The 21122-nt window shown below is 45.6% G+C and overlaps 1 protein-coding gene across 1 annotated transcript in view; it reads right to left on the bottom strand.

The window, feature by feature from the left end:
• DDX25 (DEAD-box helicase 25) overlaps nt 1-21122 on the bottom strand; it is a 90605-nt gene that overhangs the window by 42678 nt on the left and 26805 nt on the right. Inside the window, exon 4 of the mRNA XM_044277579.1 lies at nt 14208-14385. Coding sequence (XP_044133514.1) covers nt 14208-14385 — 178 coding nt within the window. The remainder of the gene's footprint in view (nt 1-14207; nt 14386-21122) is intronic.

The following is a 21122-nucleotide window of genomic DNA, read 5'->3' as shown; positions in this document are numbered from 1 at the left end:
GGGGTCCGTACGCCGGAAGGGAATGGAGGCTGCCAATAATGATCAGAGCCCTGACAACGTCAATGACACAAGTCCCTTCCCTAGGGTGTAAAGGAGAGGGACAGTGAAGGAAGGACAATTTCTTCATTGATGTGGAAGACAGAGACCACCTTCGGGAGAAGAAGGAATGGACCGGAGAACCGCCTTATCCTTGTGAAGACCCAGGAAGGGTTCTCTGCGAGAGCGCACCCCCATCTCCGACACCCGTTTGATGGATGTGATAGTCAAACTACCTTCCAGGACAGGAGTCTGAGTGAGATCTCCCGCAATAGCTCAAAGGGAGAAGACTGGAGGGCTGAGAGAACTATTATTTTCAGATCCCAAGGTGGTAGAGGATGGTACGGAAGAACCGTATGTGCCACTCCCTGAAGGAATGTTTCCATGGGCACCAGGGAAGCCAGAGGACGCTGGAAAAGCTATGTCCCACAGTACATAAGCGCCAACACCTGACCCATCAAGGAACTAAGGGCTAAACTAAGGTCCAAGGATAGGACTGTGGGGAGAGAAAAAAAATGGAGTGAGAGGATGTCCCTGCCTTAACAGAAGCCCAGGAATACTGGGCGATGCAGGCTTCCTGGCCTGAACCATAGTGCGGAGACGTCTGCCGAAAACCTTGTCCGTGTTAGAATGGCGGTTTCAATAGCCATGCCGTCAAACCAAAAAACCCTAATGGTGATGTAAGACCGGACCCTGTGAAGGAAGGTCGTCTCTGAGTGGCAGTGACCAAGATACCTCTCCGAGAAGGAGAACGAGGTCGGCGTAACACGCACAACGGCCAATCCGGGCGACTAGGAGTTGTCGGAATGCCCTCCATCTTGATCTTTGTAGGACCCTGGGTAGGAGGGGGAAGGTGAAAAACACGTAAAGGAGGAAGAACTCCCGCCAATGAGATATCAGGGCTTCCACTCCACATGCTTCTGGATCTCTTGCTCGGGAGAAAAAGGTGGGAAGCTTTCGTGCGGATACAGTTAGCACACCAGGAACCTTGGAAGGATTCCCTGTAGAAGGAGGGATGTGGTGGGCGCCACAGCCCACCAGTCTGGACTGGAGCATGTCTGGAAATGGGAGCCACAAAATAAATATCCCGTGCAAAAGCAGATGAGGGAAAGGTAGTAACACAGGAGCTACCAAGGCTTGCGGGGTGGCTATAAACCATGAGCCAGAGGGGGGAGGGGGGAGAGAAAGACAGGAAAGGAATAGGCTATGTCTAAGCCTGCAATGGTGTATGCACTACGTATTGATGCAGACAATATTATGACCGACTGGAACAATGGAGGGTCATGGAGATGGGGGTGTCTAGGACACAAGTGATGCTAGGAAACCCCCTGAGAAGACAGAGGATGTTATAATCATGCGCAAAACCAGCACCAAAAGAAAAAGGATACATTGAGGAATAGCCACCGTGTCTACTGGCGGCACCCATATAGCACTAGAGTAAGAGTACAGACTGTTGCCACGCCCACTTGTGAAACAAGCGAAGGCACCTAGAGCCGTGGCGCAGCTGAATTGCAGCATCTGAAGCTGTTTAGTTATTCCCCCGCTAGTGGATCACTTGTGGAAGGGGGTAATGCAACAGGAAGCACGGTGATGTGCAACACTCCGCCTATGGAAGGATAGCACGACAGTTGGGACCGTATACACTGGTAGTGCAATTACCTTACCTGGAAGGTGGCGTGCATACGGCAAGTACTTAAGCCAGTGGTAGGGAGGATACTCCACTTATGAAGGGGGGGTAATGCCCACGGCGAGAACCAGTGCATATGGCATGTCTTGTACCCCGTGGGAGTGCAATTATTGCACCTAAGTAAGAGGGTAATGCATACAGCACATAATGTAATCGTGCCACCTATGAAAGGGGCTAATGCATATGGCAGGTACTGAACCAAATGTTATTGTACGTAGTCCACCTATGGCAGGGGACAATGTATAAGGCAAGGACTGTATCCCAAAGTAGTGCAGTTACTCCGCCTAAGGAAGGGGGTAATGCATACAACTGGCCACCGTAGACACAATCTTGGGAGATTGCTTCGGACTCTGTCAGGGTCTGAATCAGTGATCCTCCCTCCTGGACGGTCTCTCCCCTGTGAGGGAGGGTGTGTCTGAGCGTGACCAAGGCAGGATGGGTGGGGGTGCGGAGATATTCGAGGATAAAGATGTCCTGCTGTGGTCCGCTTGCGCGTAGGACTACCCCCTCAGAATCGCGCCCCTGGCAGTTGTGGACTGCGCAGGTGGATTTATCAACCAAACTACCCAGTGGGTGGAATGGGAACTTCTAGAGGTCTCTCCACCGGATTGCGCAGGCGGTGCATTATCAACCAAACGACCCTGGCGGGTGGATTGGGAGGTTCCAGTGGTCCCCCACTGGATTGTGCAGGTGGAGAATTATCAACCAAATAACCCGGGAGGGTGGATTGGGAATGTCAGAGGTCCTTATTGAATTGCGCCAGTGGAGAATTACCAACCAAACTACCCCGGAGGGTGGACTGGGAAGTGCCAGTGGTCCCCCACTGGATTGAGCAGGTGGAGAATTATCAACCAAAAGACCTAGGAGGGTGGATTGGGAATGTCAGAGGTCCTTTATTGAGTTGCGCAGGTGGAAAATTAAATCAACCAAACGACCCCAGAGGGTGGATTAGGAATGCCAGAGGTTCTCCACTGTATGGTGGAGAATTATCAACCAAACGGCCCCAGAGGATGGATTGGAAATCCTTCAGAGGTCCTTCACTGGATTACGCAGGTGGAGAATTATCAACCAAACGACCCAGAGGGTGGATTGGGAAAACTTCAGCTGTACTCCGCGGATTTGCGAAGGTGGAGAATTATCAACCAAACTGCCCCGGAGGGCAGATTGGGAACTATGAGAGGTCCTTCTTATCCGAGATTGGGCCCGGGCCCAGTCTGGGACCACACAGACAGGGTGGTCCTGCGGTGATGAGGGGGAACTGTATGGATGCACTTTTTTTTTTTTTTATAAACTAGGATGCCGGCCTGGATGACAAGAGGCAGGAAGGGGTTAAATGCCTCAGCATTACACACACTTGTACAAGAGGTAGAACCCCAGATAACCCGGTGCCCGGCCTAAAGAAATGGCTGGCCAGGTAGGCGGAGCTCAGCAGGTTCTGGGGGAGGGGGAAGTAAAGCGGGCAGAATTCGCGCCAGAGTGTGCCCCTCCCACTGGGGGACGAAGGCTGCGGCCCAACATACAGACGTGGACAAAATTGTTGGTACCCTTTGGTCAATGAAAGAAAAAGTCACAATGGTCACAGAAATAACTTTAATCTGACAAAAGTAATAATAAATTAAAATTCTATAAATGTTAACCAATGAAAGTCAGACATTGTTTTTCAACCATGCTTCAACAGAATTATGTAAAAAAATAAACTCATGAAACAGGCATGGACAAAAATGATGGTACCCCTAGAAAACACAGAACATAATGTGACCAAAGGGACATGTTAATTCAAGGTGTGTCCACTAATTAGCATCACAGGTGTCTACAACCTTGTAATCAGCCATTGGGCCTATATATATGGCTCCAGGTAATCACTGTGTTGTTTGGTGATATGGTGTGTACCACACTCGACATGGACCAGAGGAAGCAAAGGAAAGAGCTGTCTCAAGAGATCAGAAAGAAAATTATAGACAAGCATGTTAAAGGTAAAGGCTATAAGACCATCTCCAAGCAACTAGATGTTCCTGTGAGTACAGTTGCACATATTATTCATAAGTTTAAGATCCATGGGACTGTAGCCAACCTCCCTGGACGTGGCCGCAGGAGGAAAATTGATGACAAATCTAAGAGACGGATAATCCGAATGGTAACAAAAGAGCCTAGAAAGACTTCTAAAGAGATTCAAGGTGAACTTCATGCTCAAGGAACATCAGTGTCAGATCGCACCATCCGTCGTTGTTTGAGCCAAAGTGGACTACATGGGAGACGACCAAGGAGGACACCATTGTTGAAAACGAATCATAAAAAAGCAAGACTGGAATATGCCAAACTACATGTTGACAAGCCACAAAGCTTCTGGGAGAATGTCCTGTGGACAGATGAGACAAAAATCGAAGCTTTTGCCAAGGCACATCAGCTGTATGTTCACAGACGAAAAAATGAAGCATATCAAGAAAAGAACACTGTCCCTACTGTGAAACATGGAGGAGGCTCTGTTATGTTCTGGGGCTGCTCTGGCACAGGGTGTCTTGAATCTGTGCAGGGTACAATGAAATCTCAAGACTATCAAGGAATTCTAGAGAGAAATGTACTAGCCAGTGTCAGAAAGCTTGGTCTCAATCGCAGGTCATGGGTCTTGCAACAGGACAATGACCCAAAACACACCGCTAAAAACACCCAAGAATGGCTAAGAGGAAAAAATTGGACTATTCTAAAGTGGCCTTCTATGAGCCCTGACCTCAATCCTATTGAGCATCTTTGGAAGGAGCTGAAACATGCAGTCTGGAAAAGGCACCCTTCAAACCGGACACAACTGGAGCAGTTTGCTCATGAGGAGTGGGCCAAAATACCTGCTGAGAGGTGCAGATGTCTCATTGACAGTTACAGGAAGCGTTTGATTGCAGTGATTGCCTCAAAAGGTTGCGCAACAAAATATTAAGTTAGGGGTACCATCATTTTTGTCCATGCCTGTTTCATGAGTTTATTTTTTTACATAATTCTGTTGAAGCATGGTTGAAAATCAATGTCTGACTTTCATTGGTTAACATTTATAGAATTTTAATTTATTATTACTTTTGTCAGATTAAAGTTATTTCTGTGACCATTGTGACTTTTTCTTTCATTGACCAAAGGGTACCAACAATTTTGTCCACGTCTGTATTGTGTTGATTTGCTTCCTTAAGTTAAGACACCCCATGTTCACATTATAGGACACCTGAATATGTAAGAGGACGTCCCTGACCAGAGTGACTCAGTAGGACCGTCATGTGAGCAGCTACAACATCTGGGCTGGCAGTACGGGGCCAGAAAACCAGCAATAATCCTTCAAAATCCGTGACTCCAGGTGCCTGGCTGAGACCCTATAAGTATAAGTTATAATACAGTACACACTATGCATATAAAGTATGTACCCAGAACCCCTCCTCAGCTCAGTTATATTACCCCCCCTGTATAATGTACCCTGATACCCTCAGTTATATAACAGAGGTTATCAGGCTACATTATACAGTGGTAATATAACTGAGGGTATCCGGGTACATTATACAGGGGGTAATATAACAGAGGGATATTAGGGGACATTATACAGGGGTAATATAACTTTGGGGTTGCAGGGGACATTATGCAGTGGTAATATAACTTATATTACCCCTATATAATGTCCCTGATAGCCCTCAGTTATATTACCCCCTGTATAATGTCCCCTGATGGTCCTTAGTTATAGACCGAGCATATCAGGGGACATTATACAGGGGGTAATATAACAGAGGGTACATTATACAGTGGTAATATAACTGAGGGCTATCAGGGACATTATATAGGGCAGGGCTGGACAACCTGCGGCTCTCCAGCTGTTGCAAAACTACAACTCCCAGCATGCCCAGTCTGCCTACAGCTATTAGCCTACAGCAGGGAATCGTGGGAGTTGTAGTTTTACAACAGCTGGAGAGCCGCAGGTTGGCCAGCCCTGATATAGGGGTAATATAAGTTATATTACCACTGCATAATGTCCCCTGCAACCCCTCAGTTATATTACCCCTATATAATGTCCCCTAATATCCCTCTGTTCTATTACCCCCTGTATAATGTCCCCTGATAGTCCTTAGTTATAGACCGAGCATTTCTTCTGCTCACACAGGTTAAATAAAATAGTCTGTTCTATAAGCACCACATTATTTTCTGTCCACCGCCACAAAACAATATGGAAGTGCCCCTCCCGAGACCAGGCTCTGGATCCGCCACTGTCCAGTCCCCAGCCATTAGTGATCTGAAAAGCGCAGGTACCCACACACTGTCCCACAGATGGGGTCACCTATTATTAATCTGAGGTACATGGTGCTATTACATTAGTACCCCCATGTACCTCAGATTAAAAAGTGGCCCCCAAGCACCTCATGAAATAATGGGCAACATTGGGTTAACCATTAACATGAGGTACACATGATGAGGTTACTTACTGTTAATGTGAGTCACATGCAGGTCCAAATTGATAAAACAATGTGCCTCATATTAACAGCAAGTTACTCCAGCATGTACCTGATGCCATTAACCCCATGTTGTCCCTTATGTTAAGCGGGGTACTTGACGAGGTTGCTATTAATATGTGGCACATGGTTTTATCAATTTAGACTCCATGTGTCTCACATTAATAGCCAGTAACCTTATACTGTAGTACCCAACACCAACCCACACAATAACCCCATGCTGCTCAATGTCCATTATGTCAGGAAGTACTTGCTGGTGTTACTATTAATATGAGGCACATGGCTTTATCAATTTAGACCTCTATTTGCTTCACATTAATAGTAAGTGACCCCATCAAGTACCTCCTCACATAATGGGCAATTGATACTTAGCAAAAAGTAAAAATAAAAAAATACTCACACGTTAACCCCATGCAACATGTGGTTAACATGAGTATTTTTTTTTTTTTTTTTGCATGGTATCGAATTGGTGTTGCAATACTTTTTTTTGGTATCAAACTCAAAACTTGGTATTAGAGAAGACTTCATCCCTGCTCAGTGGACGTTGTATTCGCTCTAGCCGAGACGCCATACAATTGCTGTGGACCTCTTCAAAGCCAGGGAGAAGATGAGCTGTTCTTGCAAGAATGACCTAGTCTCGCAAGAACAGCTCAACTTCTCCCTGGCTTTGAAGAGGTCCGCAGCAATTGTACAACGTCTCAGCTAGAGCGAAAACAACGTCCACTGAAAAGGGATGAAGTCTCTTCCTCCCTGAACCTAGAATTACAGATTTTTCAATATACGGCGCTGCCTATACTATGCTACACTACATGCCAATCGCAGCTTGACAAATGGCGTATTCACTATGGCCCAAAACGTTACAGCAATATGTGAATATCCATGTGGTGATTCTCCAATAAATTAAATTCTTAATTGCAGGATTTATTAGGGCCATGCGCCAAATAGGAGAACAAGAATAGTGCCGTTGAACCTGTGTATAAGTCAAGTGAATACATACTAGACGCGAAAAAAAAAAAAAAAAAAGTGTCCTACTTAAATTACGGGTTCATCGCAACAGGTGATTCACATGCCCCAAACTCGCTGTGTGTAATATGTGGCGAACGACTAGCCAACCAGGTAATGAAGCCTTCAAAACTGCCTCACGACTTTAAGACCAAGCACCCTGCATCAAAAGACAAGCCTTTGGAGTTTTTTTTTTGTTTTTTTTTCAGAAAAAAAAACATGAATATGAAAGGACAGAAGAAATTACTGAAGACCACCTCATCAAATGTGTCGGCACTGAAAGTATCATTCTTAGTGGCTAACCGCATTGCCAAGGCTAAGAAGCCCTTTACTATTGGTGAAGAGTTGATCCTGCCTACCGCTAAGGACATCTGCCGTGAGCTTTTAGAAGAGGCTGCAGTTAAAAAGATAGCACAGGTTCCTCTTTCGACTAGCACCATAACTAGACGAATTGATAAAATAGCAGAGGACATTGAGGTACAATTGTTAGAGAGGATTAAGGAGTCACCGTGGTACGCAATCCAAGTTGAGGAGTCTATTGACGTTGACAACAAGGCAATAATGCTAGTCTTTGTGCGATATATATTTCAGGAGGATGTGCATGAGGATATGTTATGTGCATTATTGTTGACAACCAACACCACAGCTGCAGAGCTATTCAAGTCTTTGGATGATTACATAACAGGAAAACTAAACTGGTCATTTTGTGTCGGTGTATGCACAAACGGAGCTGCTGCCATGACTAGACGGCTTTCTGGTTTAACTACTCGGGTCAAAGAGGTTGCGCCTGAATGTGAGTCTACGCACTGTCAGAGAAATGCTAAAAACGTCACCCGAACTTGACAGCGTTTTGAAAGATGTGATTAAAGTAATAAATTACATCAAAGTACATGCTCTTAACTCCCATCTGTTCGAGCAGCTCTGTGAGGAGATGGACACTGAGCACAAACGTCTTGTTACATACAGAAGTGAGGTGGCTTTCTAGAGGTAGATCTCTGGCAACAGTTTGAGTTACGAGAGCCGCTTCATAGATTTCTTTTAGAAAAAGAATCACCACTTGCTGCACATTTCAGTAGTAAAGAATGGGTTTTAAAACTTGCTTACTTGTGTGACATATTCAACTTGCTCAATTACCTCAATCTGTCACTTCAGGGGAGAATGACAACTGTCTTCAAGTTGGCAGATAAAGTGGCTAGCATTTAAAGTGAAACTGGAATTGTGGGGACGGCGAGTGAAAATAGGGACCGAGCCTGTACCTTCATTCTCCCAGCTGCTGCACGCTCACCTATCTCAGCTTTTAAAAAAGAGTTTGAACGTTATTTTCCAACCACACAAGACCCACGAACCAGGAAGGAATGTATCCGTGACCCATTTGAGAACAAGCCTGGTGAGGCAACCTTGTCCGTGCTAGAAGACCACCAACTGCTTGAGATTGCAAATGATGGCGGCCTGAAAAGTATGTTTGAGACATCAAATCTCGCAACGTTCTGGATTAAAGTCAAGGTAGAACATCCTGAGATCTCCACAAAAGCACTCAAGACTCTGCTGCCATTTCCAACATCCTATCTTTGTTAAGCAGGGTTTTCTGCAGTAACAGCAACCAAAACAAGATTACGGAGTAGACTGGACATAAGGAACACACTTCAGGTGTGATTGTCGCCCATCACCCCTAGATAGAACTGTCTCGTTGCACGGAAGCAAGCCCAGTGCTCCCACTAATTCTGCATTATGGTGAGTTGAGTCACATTTAAATAATAAGTGTAATCGCTACATAGTGTTATATTTTAACATGCACCTTGTGTTTTGTCATGCACGTGAATCAGTCAGCGCTAGGGTTGGGCGATATACCGGTATCACGATATACCGCGGTATTAAAAAAACGGCTGACCACTTCTAAACGTGCGCCCGCCCGCCCCTGCACCTTGCATAGCGCTGCCGCAGTGCCGCTGAGTAACATTACTTCCGCTCGCTACTTCCTGGCCTGGCTCCTTCTTGCTCCGCCTCCCCAAGTCTCCACCCACCATCATCACCGTCGTCGCCCACCAGTGCCGGCTCTATTGTATATGTGGCGAATCGATCCCCTGTGCGAGTACTGGTGTCTCTTTTCCTGCGGCTGCCTCACTAGTGTGCTCTGGTGACGAAATTATAAACTTACTACTTCCCGCAGCGGCCGCCCCGGCTCTCCCTCCTCCTCGCTCCCATATTCAAATCTCCGCCCACCGGCATCTGATGTCAGAATCAGAGCACACAAGCGAGGCAGCCGCGGGAAAGGTATATCGCAAAGTATTACTGCATGTATGGTGGCCTGTGGCCACAAGACTTTATTATAACGTCTCCTTGTGGCTGCCCCCATACAGTGCAACGTCTCCTTGTGGCTGCCCCCATACAGTGCAACGTCTCCTTGTGGCTGCCCCCATACAGTGCAACGTCTCCTTGTGGCTGCCCCCATACAGTGCAACGTCTCCTTGTGGCTGCCCCCATACAGTGCAACGTCTCCTTGTGGCTGCCCCCATACAGTGCAACGTCTCCTTGTGGCTGCCCCCATACAGTGCAACGTCTCCTTGTGGCTGCCCCCATACAGTGCAACGTCTCCTTGTGGCTGCCCCCATACAGTGCAACGTCTCCTTGTGGCTGCCCCCATACAGTGCAACGTCTCCTTGTGGCTGCCCCCATACAGTGCAACGTCTCCTTGTGGCTGCCCCCATACAGTGCAACGTCTCCTTGTGGCTGCCCCCATACAGTGCAACGTCTCCTTGTGGCTGCCCCCATACAGTGCAACGTCTCCTTGTGGCTGCCCCCATACAGTGCAACGTCTCCTTGTGGCTGCCCCCATACAGTGCAACGTCTCCTTGTGGCTGCCCCCATACAGTGCAACGTCTCCTTGTGGCTGCCCCCATACAGTGCAACGTCTCCTTGTGGCTGCCCCCATACAGTGCAACGTCTCCTTGTGGCTGCCCCCATACAGTGCAACGTCTCCTTGTGGCTGCCCCCATACAGTGCAACGTCTCCTTGTGGCTGCCCCCATACAGTGCAACGTCTCCTTGTGGCTGCCCCCATACAGTGCAACGTCTCCTTGTGGCTGCCCCCATACAGTGCAACGTCTCCTTGTGGCTGCCCCCATACAGTGCAACGTCTCCTTGTGGCTGCCCCCATACAGTGCAACGTCTCCTTGTGGCTGCCCCCATACAGTGCAACGTCTCCTTGTGGCTGCCCCCATACAGTGCAACGTCTCCTTGTGGCTGCCCCCATACAGTGCAACGTCTCCTTGTGGCTGCCCCCATACAGTGCAACGTCTCCTTGTGGCTGCCCCCATACAGTGCAACGTCTCCTTGTGGCTGCCCCCATACAGTGCAACGTCTCCTTGTGGCTGCCCCCATACAGTGCAACGTCTCCTTGTGGCTGCCCCCATACAGTGCAACAGTCTCCTTGTGGCTGCCCCCATACAGTGCAACGTCTCCTTGTGGCTGCCCCCATACAGTGCAACGTCTCCTTGTGGCTGCCCCCATACAGTGCAACGTCTCCTTGTGGCTGCCCCCATACAGTATAAAGCCTCCTTGTGGCTGCCCCCATACAGTATATAGGGGCGCCTAAGAGAAGAGCAGAGCCTAACTTCAGTGGGTAGGGCTTCCTCTGCTAGTACGGCCACATCCTCCCCCTCCTCTTCTACGGCCCAAAAGTTTCTCACCGCTTCAAGTACCGACTCCACCCTGGGCCATCATTTCTCTTGGCAGGATGCGATCTTCATTCGGCTGCAGCTCTCCAGTCCTCTGGATTCTGATGCAAAACGCCATCCTCAAACTCCTGCTCTGCTTTTATAAGTTATCTCCACAGCTCCATTTCTTTTACATTCTTGGGGACTTCATCCGCAGATCAGTAAGATCTTCCTTTCCTCTTCCTACAGGGTTAGGCTTTAAAAAGGAACCTGTCATCAGAATTTACCTATACACCTTATTACATGTTCCTACTGTTCATCCTTCCATCTTTCATAAACTGGCTTTATTTACGCTCAAAAGTATTGTCTACATGTCAAAAATCAACTTTGAAAATGTACCCAATGTCATCACAAGGTAGTGTATGGAGTTGGGGAGCTTCATTGAATGAAGCAAGTCAAAAGTCCTCTTCCCCGGCCTTCTGCCCTCCTTGCTCTCACAGGCAGCCTCTCGTCTTCCTGATGCCAACGCCCACCTAAGCGAAATCTTGCTCTGGCGCAGAAAACCTCCTTGTGCTGCTTACATCACGAAGGCAAGGGGTGGTATGCAAGAGTGCGATGGGCAAGAGAGCGGAGGGGAGACTCGTGACCTGTCTCATCCAGGGCAATGCTCCAATGACTCCAAGAGCTACCTGGTGGTGATGTCAGGTACACTTTTAAAGTTGACATACTTTTAAGCATAAATAAAGCTGGTTTATGAAAGGAGCATGAACAGTAGGAACATGTAATTCGCTGTATAGGTCAATTATGATGACAGGTTTTAGATTTTAGATTCAACAACCACACTGTTAAACGTGGAGACTAAATGCTTGTGGAAGACAGGTCCCTGACAGAGGTCACCTCAGAGTAAGACTCCACGGAACACCGAGCAGGAGATGGATGATATCGGCATACCATGCCTAGTAGGATAATCGTGATACCAATTTATCAGATTTTCCTGATGATCCTAAGCAGAAGAGGGGGAAAAGTACAGAAGACTAAAGTGGTCCCATGGAGACATCAAGGCATCCAGTTTACAGCTCAGGGATCCCACATTTCAAAGATGATGCAGTGCTTTTGACTGATTCTGGAAGTAATCAGATCCACATCTGGCTTTCCACACTTGGCAAACACTTCCTCAAAGACATTTGGATGAAGAGACCTCTCCTGAGTTTATTTACTCCCTTTTGAGAAAATCTGCAATCCAACCGTCAGCTCCTGGAATGTGGACCGCCAACAGGGCTAGAACTTGGACTGCCGACCACTCCAAAATCTTGGCTGACTGCACCATTTCTGCTGAGCTACAGATGCCATCTTGACAGTTCAGATCCCTTCCCATTGTCCCGCTGAAACCAAAACCATCTGAAGCTCCAGGATGATAACAGGGAGGCTTGATTCTGTTGGCAATCAAGTGCCCTTAACTGCATGGGAATGTTTACCACTCCAGCAGTGAAGACTGGCATCAGCTGTGATGACCATCCATCAGAGTGAGAGGAAGTATTTTTAAATGCTGGATTAAGTGGGAGGAGAGCAAACTACTTGAGGGCTTTGCACAGATTCCAAGGGAGGAGGACTTCAGATATCGATCCCACAGAGAAAGGATTGCTTGTTGAAGGGGACAGGTGAGAAAATGGCCAAATGAAAAGGCCTGTAAGGATGAAACCATGGAGGGCAGAACCCTCATGCAGAATGGGGAGATGGCCTTCCTGGAGCAGAGTCTGAAAGTTCCATGGGATTGACAAGAAATTGTCCAAAGGAAATAGGATCTGGGCCAGTGATGTGTTGAATATCCTGAGTAAGGATATCGACCTGGCTGAGGAAAGGCAAAATTTCTGATAGTTGACACAGCCAAAGACAGTCAGTGTCCACAATGATTCAGAGGCTGACCTAATTCTTCGAATAAGATGGGGCTTTCACCAGAATGTCAGTCATTCAGGTAAGAGATAAGGAAGGTCCACCTGGTCTGAAGAACTGAAAGTACCTTTGAGAAAATATAAAATGCAGTCGCGAGGCTGAAGGGCAGTGCTATAAATTTGTAGTTATGGGAAAGGACCGCAAACTGAAGAAAAGGCTGGTGAGAGGGAGCAATCTGGATGTGAATGTAGGCGCTCCTGATGTCCACAGAAGAGAAAAATTTGCTCTGCTCCATTGAGGCAATGAATGGAGATACACCATCTTGAAGTGTTGCACTCAGTCTAAGGGCTCATGCACACAGCCGTTGGTCAGCAGTTCCCGTATTGCGGGTACACAATACATGGGCAACGGTCGTGTGCACACCACATCACGGATGCGGACCCATTCACTTGAATGGGTCCGCAATCTGGAAGGTCGGTGCGGAACAGAGGCACAGAACCCCACGGAAGCACCATGGAGTGCTTCCGTGGGGTTTCTGTCCATGGCTCCGCATTGCAAAAAAGTAGTGCGTGCACTATTTTTTTTGTGATGCGGACCGTCAGATGCGGATGCCGGACCCCATTTAAGTGAATGGGTCCTCGTCCACAAGCAGTGGCCTAACGGTCGGCGCCCGTGCATTGCTGACCACAATTTGCTGTCCGCAGCAAGTGCCTGACCGACACATGAGTCCTTACTGCCGGTCCAACATTCAGCAAACCATCAGTCTTTTTAGTAACCACAAATAGATTAGAATAAATGGATTTAGATAGAAAGAGTCACACAGTTTTAGCTTTGGCAGCTATAACTGTTCTGTGACCCCTGATGACATAAGGAGGGGGGGGGGGGGCTAAAAACCTGCATGAAACCAGCCTTAAAGGGCTATTCCCATCTTACTCAACTTGTATTTGGAGAACATGGATATTGTGAAGTTTGTTTCTGTGCAACTACACTCCCTGCAGAATTAAATAACAAGGTGTATATATACCATAAAGGTATAAGTTGGAAATACATCTCTGAAGGGGTCCTGGTGCCATCTCTGAACTATAGAGTGAGGAGCTGATGCAAAGAAAAACATCTCTGCTGGACTAGGCACCTCCATATAATACAAGGTCGTATGAATGGGTGCCACTACATCTCCCTGGCAGGCACACTCCATGGGGAAGTTTGACAAGCACTCCGCTTCCTCTAGTGATAAAAGCTGACTGCAAGGGAGTTCTGCAGCATCACTTCCAGGAGAATACATTTACAGACTGGGTTTAAACTTGATGTACAAGCCATTTAATTCGTTTTATAAACCTTACCAAGCAGAAACATGAAATTTGCACTCTCTACCTGGAATATGCAGGTTCTGCATGCAGTGAAGGACTGAAATGGCAGAACTATTTGGGAACATCTAAAATTACAGGCGCCACTTCAATCCATAAAGACTTACCTCTTCACTCGGACACTATGGTCTGAATGACCCTGAAGACCAATCATGACGTCAGCTTCATCCAGGACAAATACTTTGATATTCTTAACATCAAAAAGCTTTATCTTAAAGCACCAATCCATCACGGTTCCTGGAGTTCCCACAATGATCTGAGCTGTTATTTTGCTACCTTTGGAGGCTGCACAAAAAAGAAAAATATTTCAACAATCTGTAGCTCAGCAACTTGAATGCTACATGCAACTTCTATTTAAAAGGCTATGTACACCTTTGGAGTCAATTTTGTATGATTGCATTTGACTTTTTTGGCTAAAATAAAATAAATAAAAAACAAAAAAAAACAATTTCAATTGGCCTTTATTAAAAATATTGAGCTGTTCAGTCACAAAGGCTTAAAGGGAACCTGTCACCGGGATTTTGTGTATAGAGCTGAGGACATGGGTTGCTAGATGGCCACTAGCACATCTGCAATATCCAGTCCCCATAGCTCTCTGTGCTTTTATTGTGTAAAAAAAAAAAAAAAAAAAAAAACACACAACGACTTGATACATATGTAAATTAACAAAGACATATCTTGCTTGTGTGACCAGAGAAGAGTCATTTTCCAGCTCTGACTCATCTCAGGTTAATTTGCATATGTATCAAATCGTTTTTTTACACAATAAAAGCACACACAGCTATGGGGACTGGGTATTACGGATGTGCTAGAGGCCATCTAGCAACCCATGTCCTCAGTTCTATACACACAATCCCTGTGACAGGTTCCCTTTAACTGTTTTTCTAACTGTTTGAGTAGTACTTTCACTGATTTAGGCAACATTCTTAAATCAGTAAGATAAGAACTGGGCTGTAATGAGTGTTTATAATGTGAGAGAGCACAGATAAGAAGTCAGTCTGCTCTTCAGATGACGGAAAAGACAAAAAATCCACAGGCAGCTAGTAGAGCATGTCAGCCCTGTACAGAAAAAGGGGTTCCAAATTCAAAATAAGTATAATGCAATAATAAAATAAAATTGCCTCCAAAAAGGTGTACATGGCCTTTAAAGAACATCTGTCAGCATAATCAACCCCATCAAAGGGGTTGTCTGGGAAGGATTTAAAATGGCCACCAGCAACCTGTCCTACAATGTGAGCAGGACTGGTTGTCTCCACTTAGAGAGCTGTCTAGGAGATATGGCCTCACTACATGCTACACTCTGGAAAGCGTAGAGACTGGGAGACATTGGACATGAGCAAGATGACAGGGCTCAGTGCTTGTTCAGTTGGCATCTGCTCAGAGACCAGCTGGAGATGAATCGCGCAAAAGACCAGGAGGCCTGGCGCAAGAAGACAGGGCTACATAAGATATAGAACACTTTCCAAACAATAATTTGAGGTAATAAACAAGTTCTTTTAATCACTGTGCATAAACCCTAAAGGAGCTAGGACCCTTAACCCCTTAAGGACCAGGCCATTTTTTGCAAATCTGACCAGTGTCACTTTGTGTGAATAACTTCAAAACGCTTTTACTTATCCAGGCCGTTCTGAGACTTTTTTCATCACATATTGTACTTCATAACACTGGTAAAATGGAGTAAAAAAAAATAAAAAATCATTTTTCTTTATAAAAATACCAAATTTACCAAAAATTTTGAAAAATTTGCAAATTTCCTAGTTTCAATTTCTCTACTTTTATAATACATAGTAATAACTCCAAAAATAGTTATTCATTTACATTCCCCATATGTCTACTTCATATCTTAATCATTTTGGGAATGCCATTTTATTTTATGGGATGTTAGAAGGCTTAGAAGTTTTTCAGAAAATTTAAAAAACCCACTTTTTATGGACCAGTTCAGGTCTGGTTACTTTGTGAGGCTTACATAATAGAAAACACCCAAAAATGACCCCATTCTAGAAACTAAACCCCTCAAGGTATTCAAAACTGATTTTACAAACTTTGTTAACCCTTTAGGTGTTCCAGAAGAATTAATGGAAAATGGAGATGAAATTTTTTGGCAGATTTTCCATTTTAATAAATTTTTCCAGTTACAAAGCAAAGATTAACAGCCAAACTAAACTCTATTTATCGCCCCGATTCTGTAGTTTACAGAAACACCCCATATGTGGTTGTAAACTGCTGTACGGGCACACGGCAGAGCGCAAAAGGAAAGGAACACCATATGGTTTTTGGAGGGCAGATTTCACTGGGATAATTTTAACTTGCCATGTCACATTTGAAGACCCCCTGATGCACCCCTAGAGTAGAAACTCCAAAAAGTGACCCCATTTTGGAAACTATAGGATAAGGTTGCAGTTCTGTTAGTACCATTTTACAGATGATTTTTGGTTGCTCTATTACACTTTTTGTGAGGCAAGGTAACAAAAAAAATAAAAAAAAAAATTGCTGTTTTAGCACAGTTTTTATTTTTTAGTTATTTACAACGTTCATCTGACAGGTTAGATCATAAGCTATTTTATAGAGCAGGTTGTTACGGACACAATACCAAATATGACAACTTTTTTGTTGTTTCAGTTTTATATAATAAAGCATTTTTGAAAAAAAAATTTTTTGGGTGTCTCCATATTCTGAAAGCCATATTTATTTTTATTTTTTGGGCGACTGTTTTATGTAGGGGCTCATTTTTTTCGGTATGAGATGACCGGTTTGATTGGTACTATTTTAGGGTGCATATGACTTTTTGATCACTTGGTATTATACTTTTTTTGATGTAATGTGACCAAAAGAAATTGCTTTTTTGACAGTTATTTTTTTTACGGTGTCTATCGGACGGGGTGGATCATGTGATATATTTATAGAGCCGGCCGTTATGGACGCTGCAATATATGTGTATTTTCATTTTTTCCTATTTTATTATAAAATTAGGGGAAAGGGGCGTTTTCTTTTTTTTTTTGAAAACACTTTACTAAAAAAAAAAAATATATAAAAATATAATATTATATATATATATATATATATATATATATATATATATATATATATATATATATATAATATAATAATTTTCTGTCCCACTTTTGGGGGTCTGATCCCCTCTGCAATGCACTACAATACATCTGTATTGTAATGCATTGCCCGTTAGTGTATGACACAGTCGTACACTAACCGGTTGCCTAGGAGACCCAGCCTGAGGCTGGATCTCCTCGGCTCCCGTAGAAGGCAGATCCCGATGCCGTGCAAGGCATTGGGCAGCCTCTGCACCGCATCGGGCTGCCTTGTCACGCATCGGGTCCCCGCCACAGCAGCGCGGGGACTCCATGGGCTCCCTCAACTACAAACAACTTCTATGTCGCGGTCAGCGGCATAGAAGGGGTTAATCGGCAGCGATCATGGATATGGGGGGGGGGGGTCACAGGACCCCCCCACCCCTTGGCATTGTCATAGGGTGCCTGCTGAGTCCTGTATGCCCTGTGTTCTTAAGGACTCTGACATCAGGGCATACAGGTACGCCCTGTGTCCTTAAGAGGTTAAAATAATAATATACACACATACAGTTGTGTTCAAAATTATTCAACCCCCACTGAAATTGAGTGTTTTGGCCAGTTTGACATTGATTTTGATAATTTCAGTCATCTTGTTTAAAATTAAATCAAAGAGGCACTTGTAAGGCTACTGTCACACTTGCGCTTGATCGGATCCGTTCTGAACGGATCCGATCATATTAATGCAGACTGAGGCTCCGTTCAGTACGGATCCGTCTGCATTAATAACTTTAAAAAAAATTCGCAAGTGCGCAAGTAGCCTGCGCGGATCCGTTCAGACTTTCAATGTAAAGTCAATGGGGGACGGATCCGCTTGAAGATTGAGCCATATGGTGACATCTTCAAGCGGATCCGTTCCCATTGACTTACATTGTAAGTCTGAACGGATCCGCACGCCTCCGCACGGCCAGGCGGACAGCTGAACGCTGCAAGCAGCGTTCAGCTGTCCGCCTGTCCGTGCGGAGGCGAGCGGAGCGGAGGCTGAACGCCGCCAGACTGATGCAGTCTGAGCGGATCCGCATCCATTCAGACTGCATCAGGGCTGGACGGAGGCGTTCGGGTCCGCTCGTGAGCTCCTTCAAACGGAGCTCACGAGCGGACCGACGAACGCTAGTGTGAAAGTAGCCCAAGTCAGACAAATAGAACATAACATTTGTAATGAAATAACCACAAATGTCTTTTCTGTGCTCACATCATTATCAGTTTTATTCAACCCCCAAGTGACATTCAATCTTAGTACTTAGTACAACATCATTTTCCAATTATAACAGCTTTTAAACGTGAAGCATAGCTTGACACAAGTGTCTTGCAGCGATCTACGGGTATCTTCGCCCATTCTTCATGGGCAAAAGCCTCCAGTTCAGTCACATTCTTAGGCTTGCGCGCTGCAACTGCTTTCTTTAAATCCCACCAGAGGTTCTCAAATCGGATTTAAGTCTGGTGACTGCGATGGCCACTTAAAAATGTTCCAGCCTTTAATCTGCAACCATGCTCTAGTGGACTTGGAGGTATGCTTGGGATCATTGTCCTGTTGAAAGGTCCAACATCTCCCAAGCCTCAGGTTTGTGACGGACTGCATCACATTTTCATCCAATATCTCCTGGTACTGAAGAGAATTCATGGTACCTTGCACACGCTGAAGCTTCCCCTGTACCTGTAGAAGCAAAACAGCCCCAAAGCATGATTGACCACCCCGCCATACTTCACAGTAGGCAAGGTGTTCTTTTCTTCATAGGCCTTGTTCTTCCTCCTGCAAACATAGCGTTGATCCATGGGCCCAAACAGTTCTAATTTTGTTTCATCAGTCCACAGAACACTATCCCAAAACTTTTGTGGTTTGTCCACATGACTTTTGGCATACTGCAGTCGACTCTTATTCATTGGAGACAGCAAGGGGGTGCGCCTGGTAGTTCTGGCATGGAGGCCTTCATTACGCAGTGTGCGCCTTATTGTCTGAGCTGAAACTTCAGTACCCACATCTGACAAATCTTTTTTCAGTTACTCAGCAGTCACACGGGGACTTTTCTCCACTTTGCGCTTCTGGTAGCGCACAGCAGTCGAAGTCAGCATCTTCTTTCTGCCACGACCAGGTAGCGTTTCAACAGCGCCCTTTGCCTTGAATTTGCGAATGATGCTTCCTATGGTGTCTCTTGGTATGTTTAACATCTTTGCAATCATCTTATAGCCATTGCCCTTCCTGTGAAGAGAAATCACCTCTTCTCTTGTCTTCCTGGACCATTCTCTTGACTTCACCATGTTTGTAAACACACCAGTAAATGTCTAGAAGGAGCCGAGTTTCACAGTCCTTTTAAATCTGCCTAATTGGTGCTTATTATGCTTGATTGCTGCTCCTTGACATCCACAGGTTTTTTCAATACCTGATCGAAAACACTTGAATGAACCTCTGTTCTTAAGAATGGTAGTCTTTAAGGGGTTGAATAATTGTGTCAATGAAGAAATCACAAAAAAAAAAAACATTTAATACTGTATTACAAAAACAATTGATGTCATTTTAGTTGCATTTGGTTCTTTAAAAAGTCCTTGTAAGATTTCATTCTGAACACAATTACAAATGTACGCTAAATTCCCTAAAACCCTTTACAGCATTGGGGGTTGAATAATTTTGAACACAACTGTATACCCCAGTCTCGGTAGCAGATAGCGCACAAGATATATAACCCTGTCAATCTTGGGGAAGGGGGGAGGAACTAAAACTGTACAGTTGTTACTAACTGGTGCGCTGAGGCTCTGGCCAGTCCCTAGGTGCTCCAGTAAGCCAATTTACGTATTAATAAAAAATGTGCTTCTCAGGAATGGGACAACCGAAATACCAGGCTATATGCTAAGTTTAATAAGACTGTACAGTACCCGTCAGCGTGACTAATCACTGTACTTTTAACAAGCTTTGGATAAATCCATACAAGAAAACAAGATTTTTGTAAAAAACTTACCAGTAAAATCTCTTTCTCGCTCTTCATTGGGAGACACAGACCGTGGGTATAGCTATGTCCTCTAGGAGGCGTTGACACTAGTAAAAGCTGTTAGCTCCTCCCCTGGCAGCTATACCCCCTCCAGCCTGGAGAGAGCGCTTCAGTTTGTGAGAAGCAGTAGGAGAAGCAAGTAAATCGACAAAATAACGTGGAACACCAACCATGTCAAGAACCGAACCAGGTTCTAACCACCAACAGCCACAACCGAGGCCGAACAACAATACTAGGTGGGTGCTGTGTCCCCCAATGAAGAGCGAGAAAGATTTTACTTGCAAGTTCTCGTTTTCTTGCCCATAAAACAAAATCTCGTTTTCTTGCACATATTCATTGGGGGACACAGAGACCGTGGGACGTCCGAGAGCAGTCCACAGGGAGGGAAAACCACAGACCCATGGAGTAAACGCCCCTGCAGGCAACTAAGAACTGCTGCCTGCAAGACCAAGCGGCCCAAGGCAGTGCCCGCCGATGCATAACTATGCACCTGGCAAAATTTTGTGAATGTGCGCAAGGAGGAGGACAGTAGCCACCTTGCACAACTACGCGGCCAAACCTTGAATCCAAGCCCAAGAGCGCCCACCGCTCTGGTGGAGTGAGCCATGACACCGAAAGGCAGAACCCTGCCCCGGGTGCAGTATGCTTCAGCAATTGCAGACGTGCAATTGCCACCCTGGAGGCCTCCAATGCCTTGCGAGGACCCTCTGGGATGACAGAGGGGTCCGTACACCGGAAGGAACTGGAGGCTGGCAAATAAATCGTCAGAGCCCTGACAACGTTCAAAAGACCTAACTCCCTTTCCCTGGTGTGTGAAGGGGAAGGACACCGTGATGGAAGGATAATCTCATCATTGAAATGGAAATCATAGACCGTCGGGGAAAGGAATGGTCGGAGAACCACTTATACCTGTGAAGAACCAGGAAGGTTCTCTGCAAGAGAGCGCCCCAACCCG

This window comes from Bufo gargarizans, chromosome 2, assembly GCF_014858855.1.
Source record: "Bufo gargarizans isolate SCDJY-AF-19 chromosome 2, ASM1485885v1, whole genome shotgun sequence".
Lineage (NCBI taxonomy): Eukaryota > Metazoa > Chordata > Amphibia > Anura > Bufonidae > Bufo > Bufo gargarizans.
This window is presented reverse-complemented; position numbering and strand designations above follow the sequence as displayed.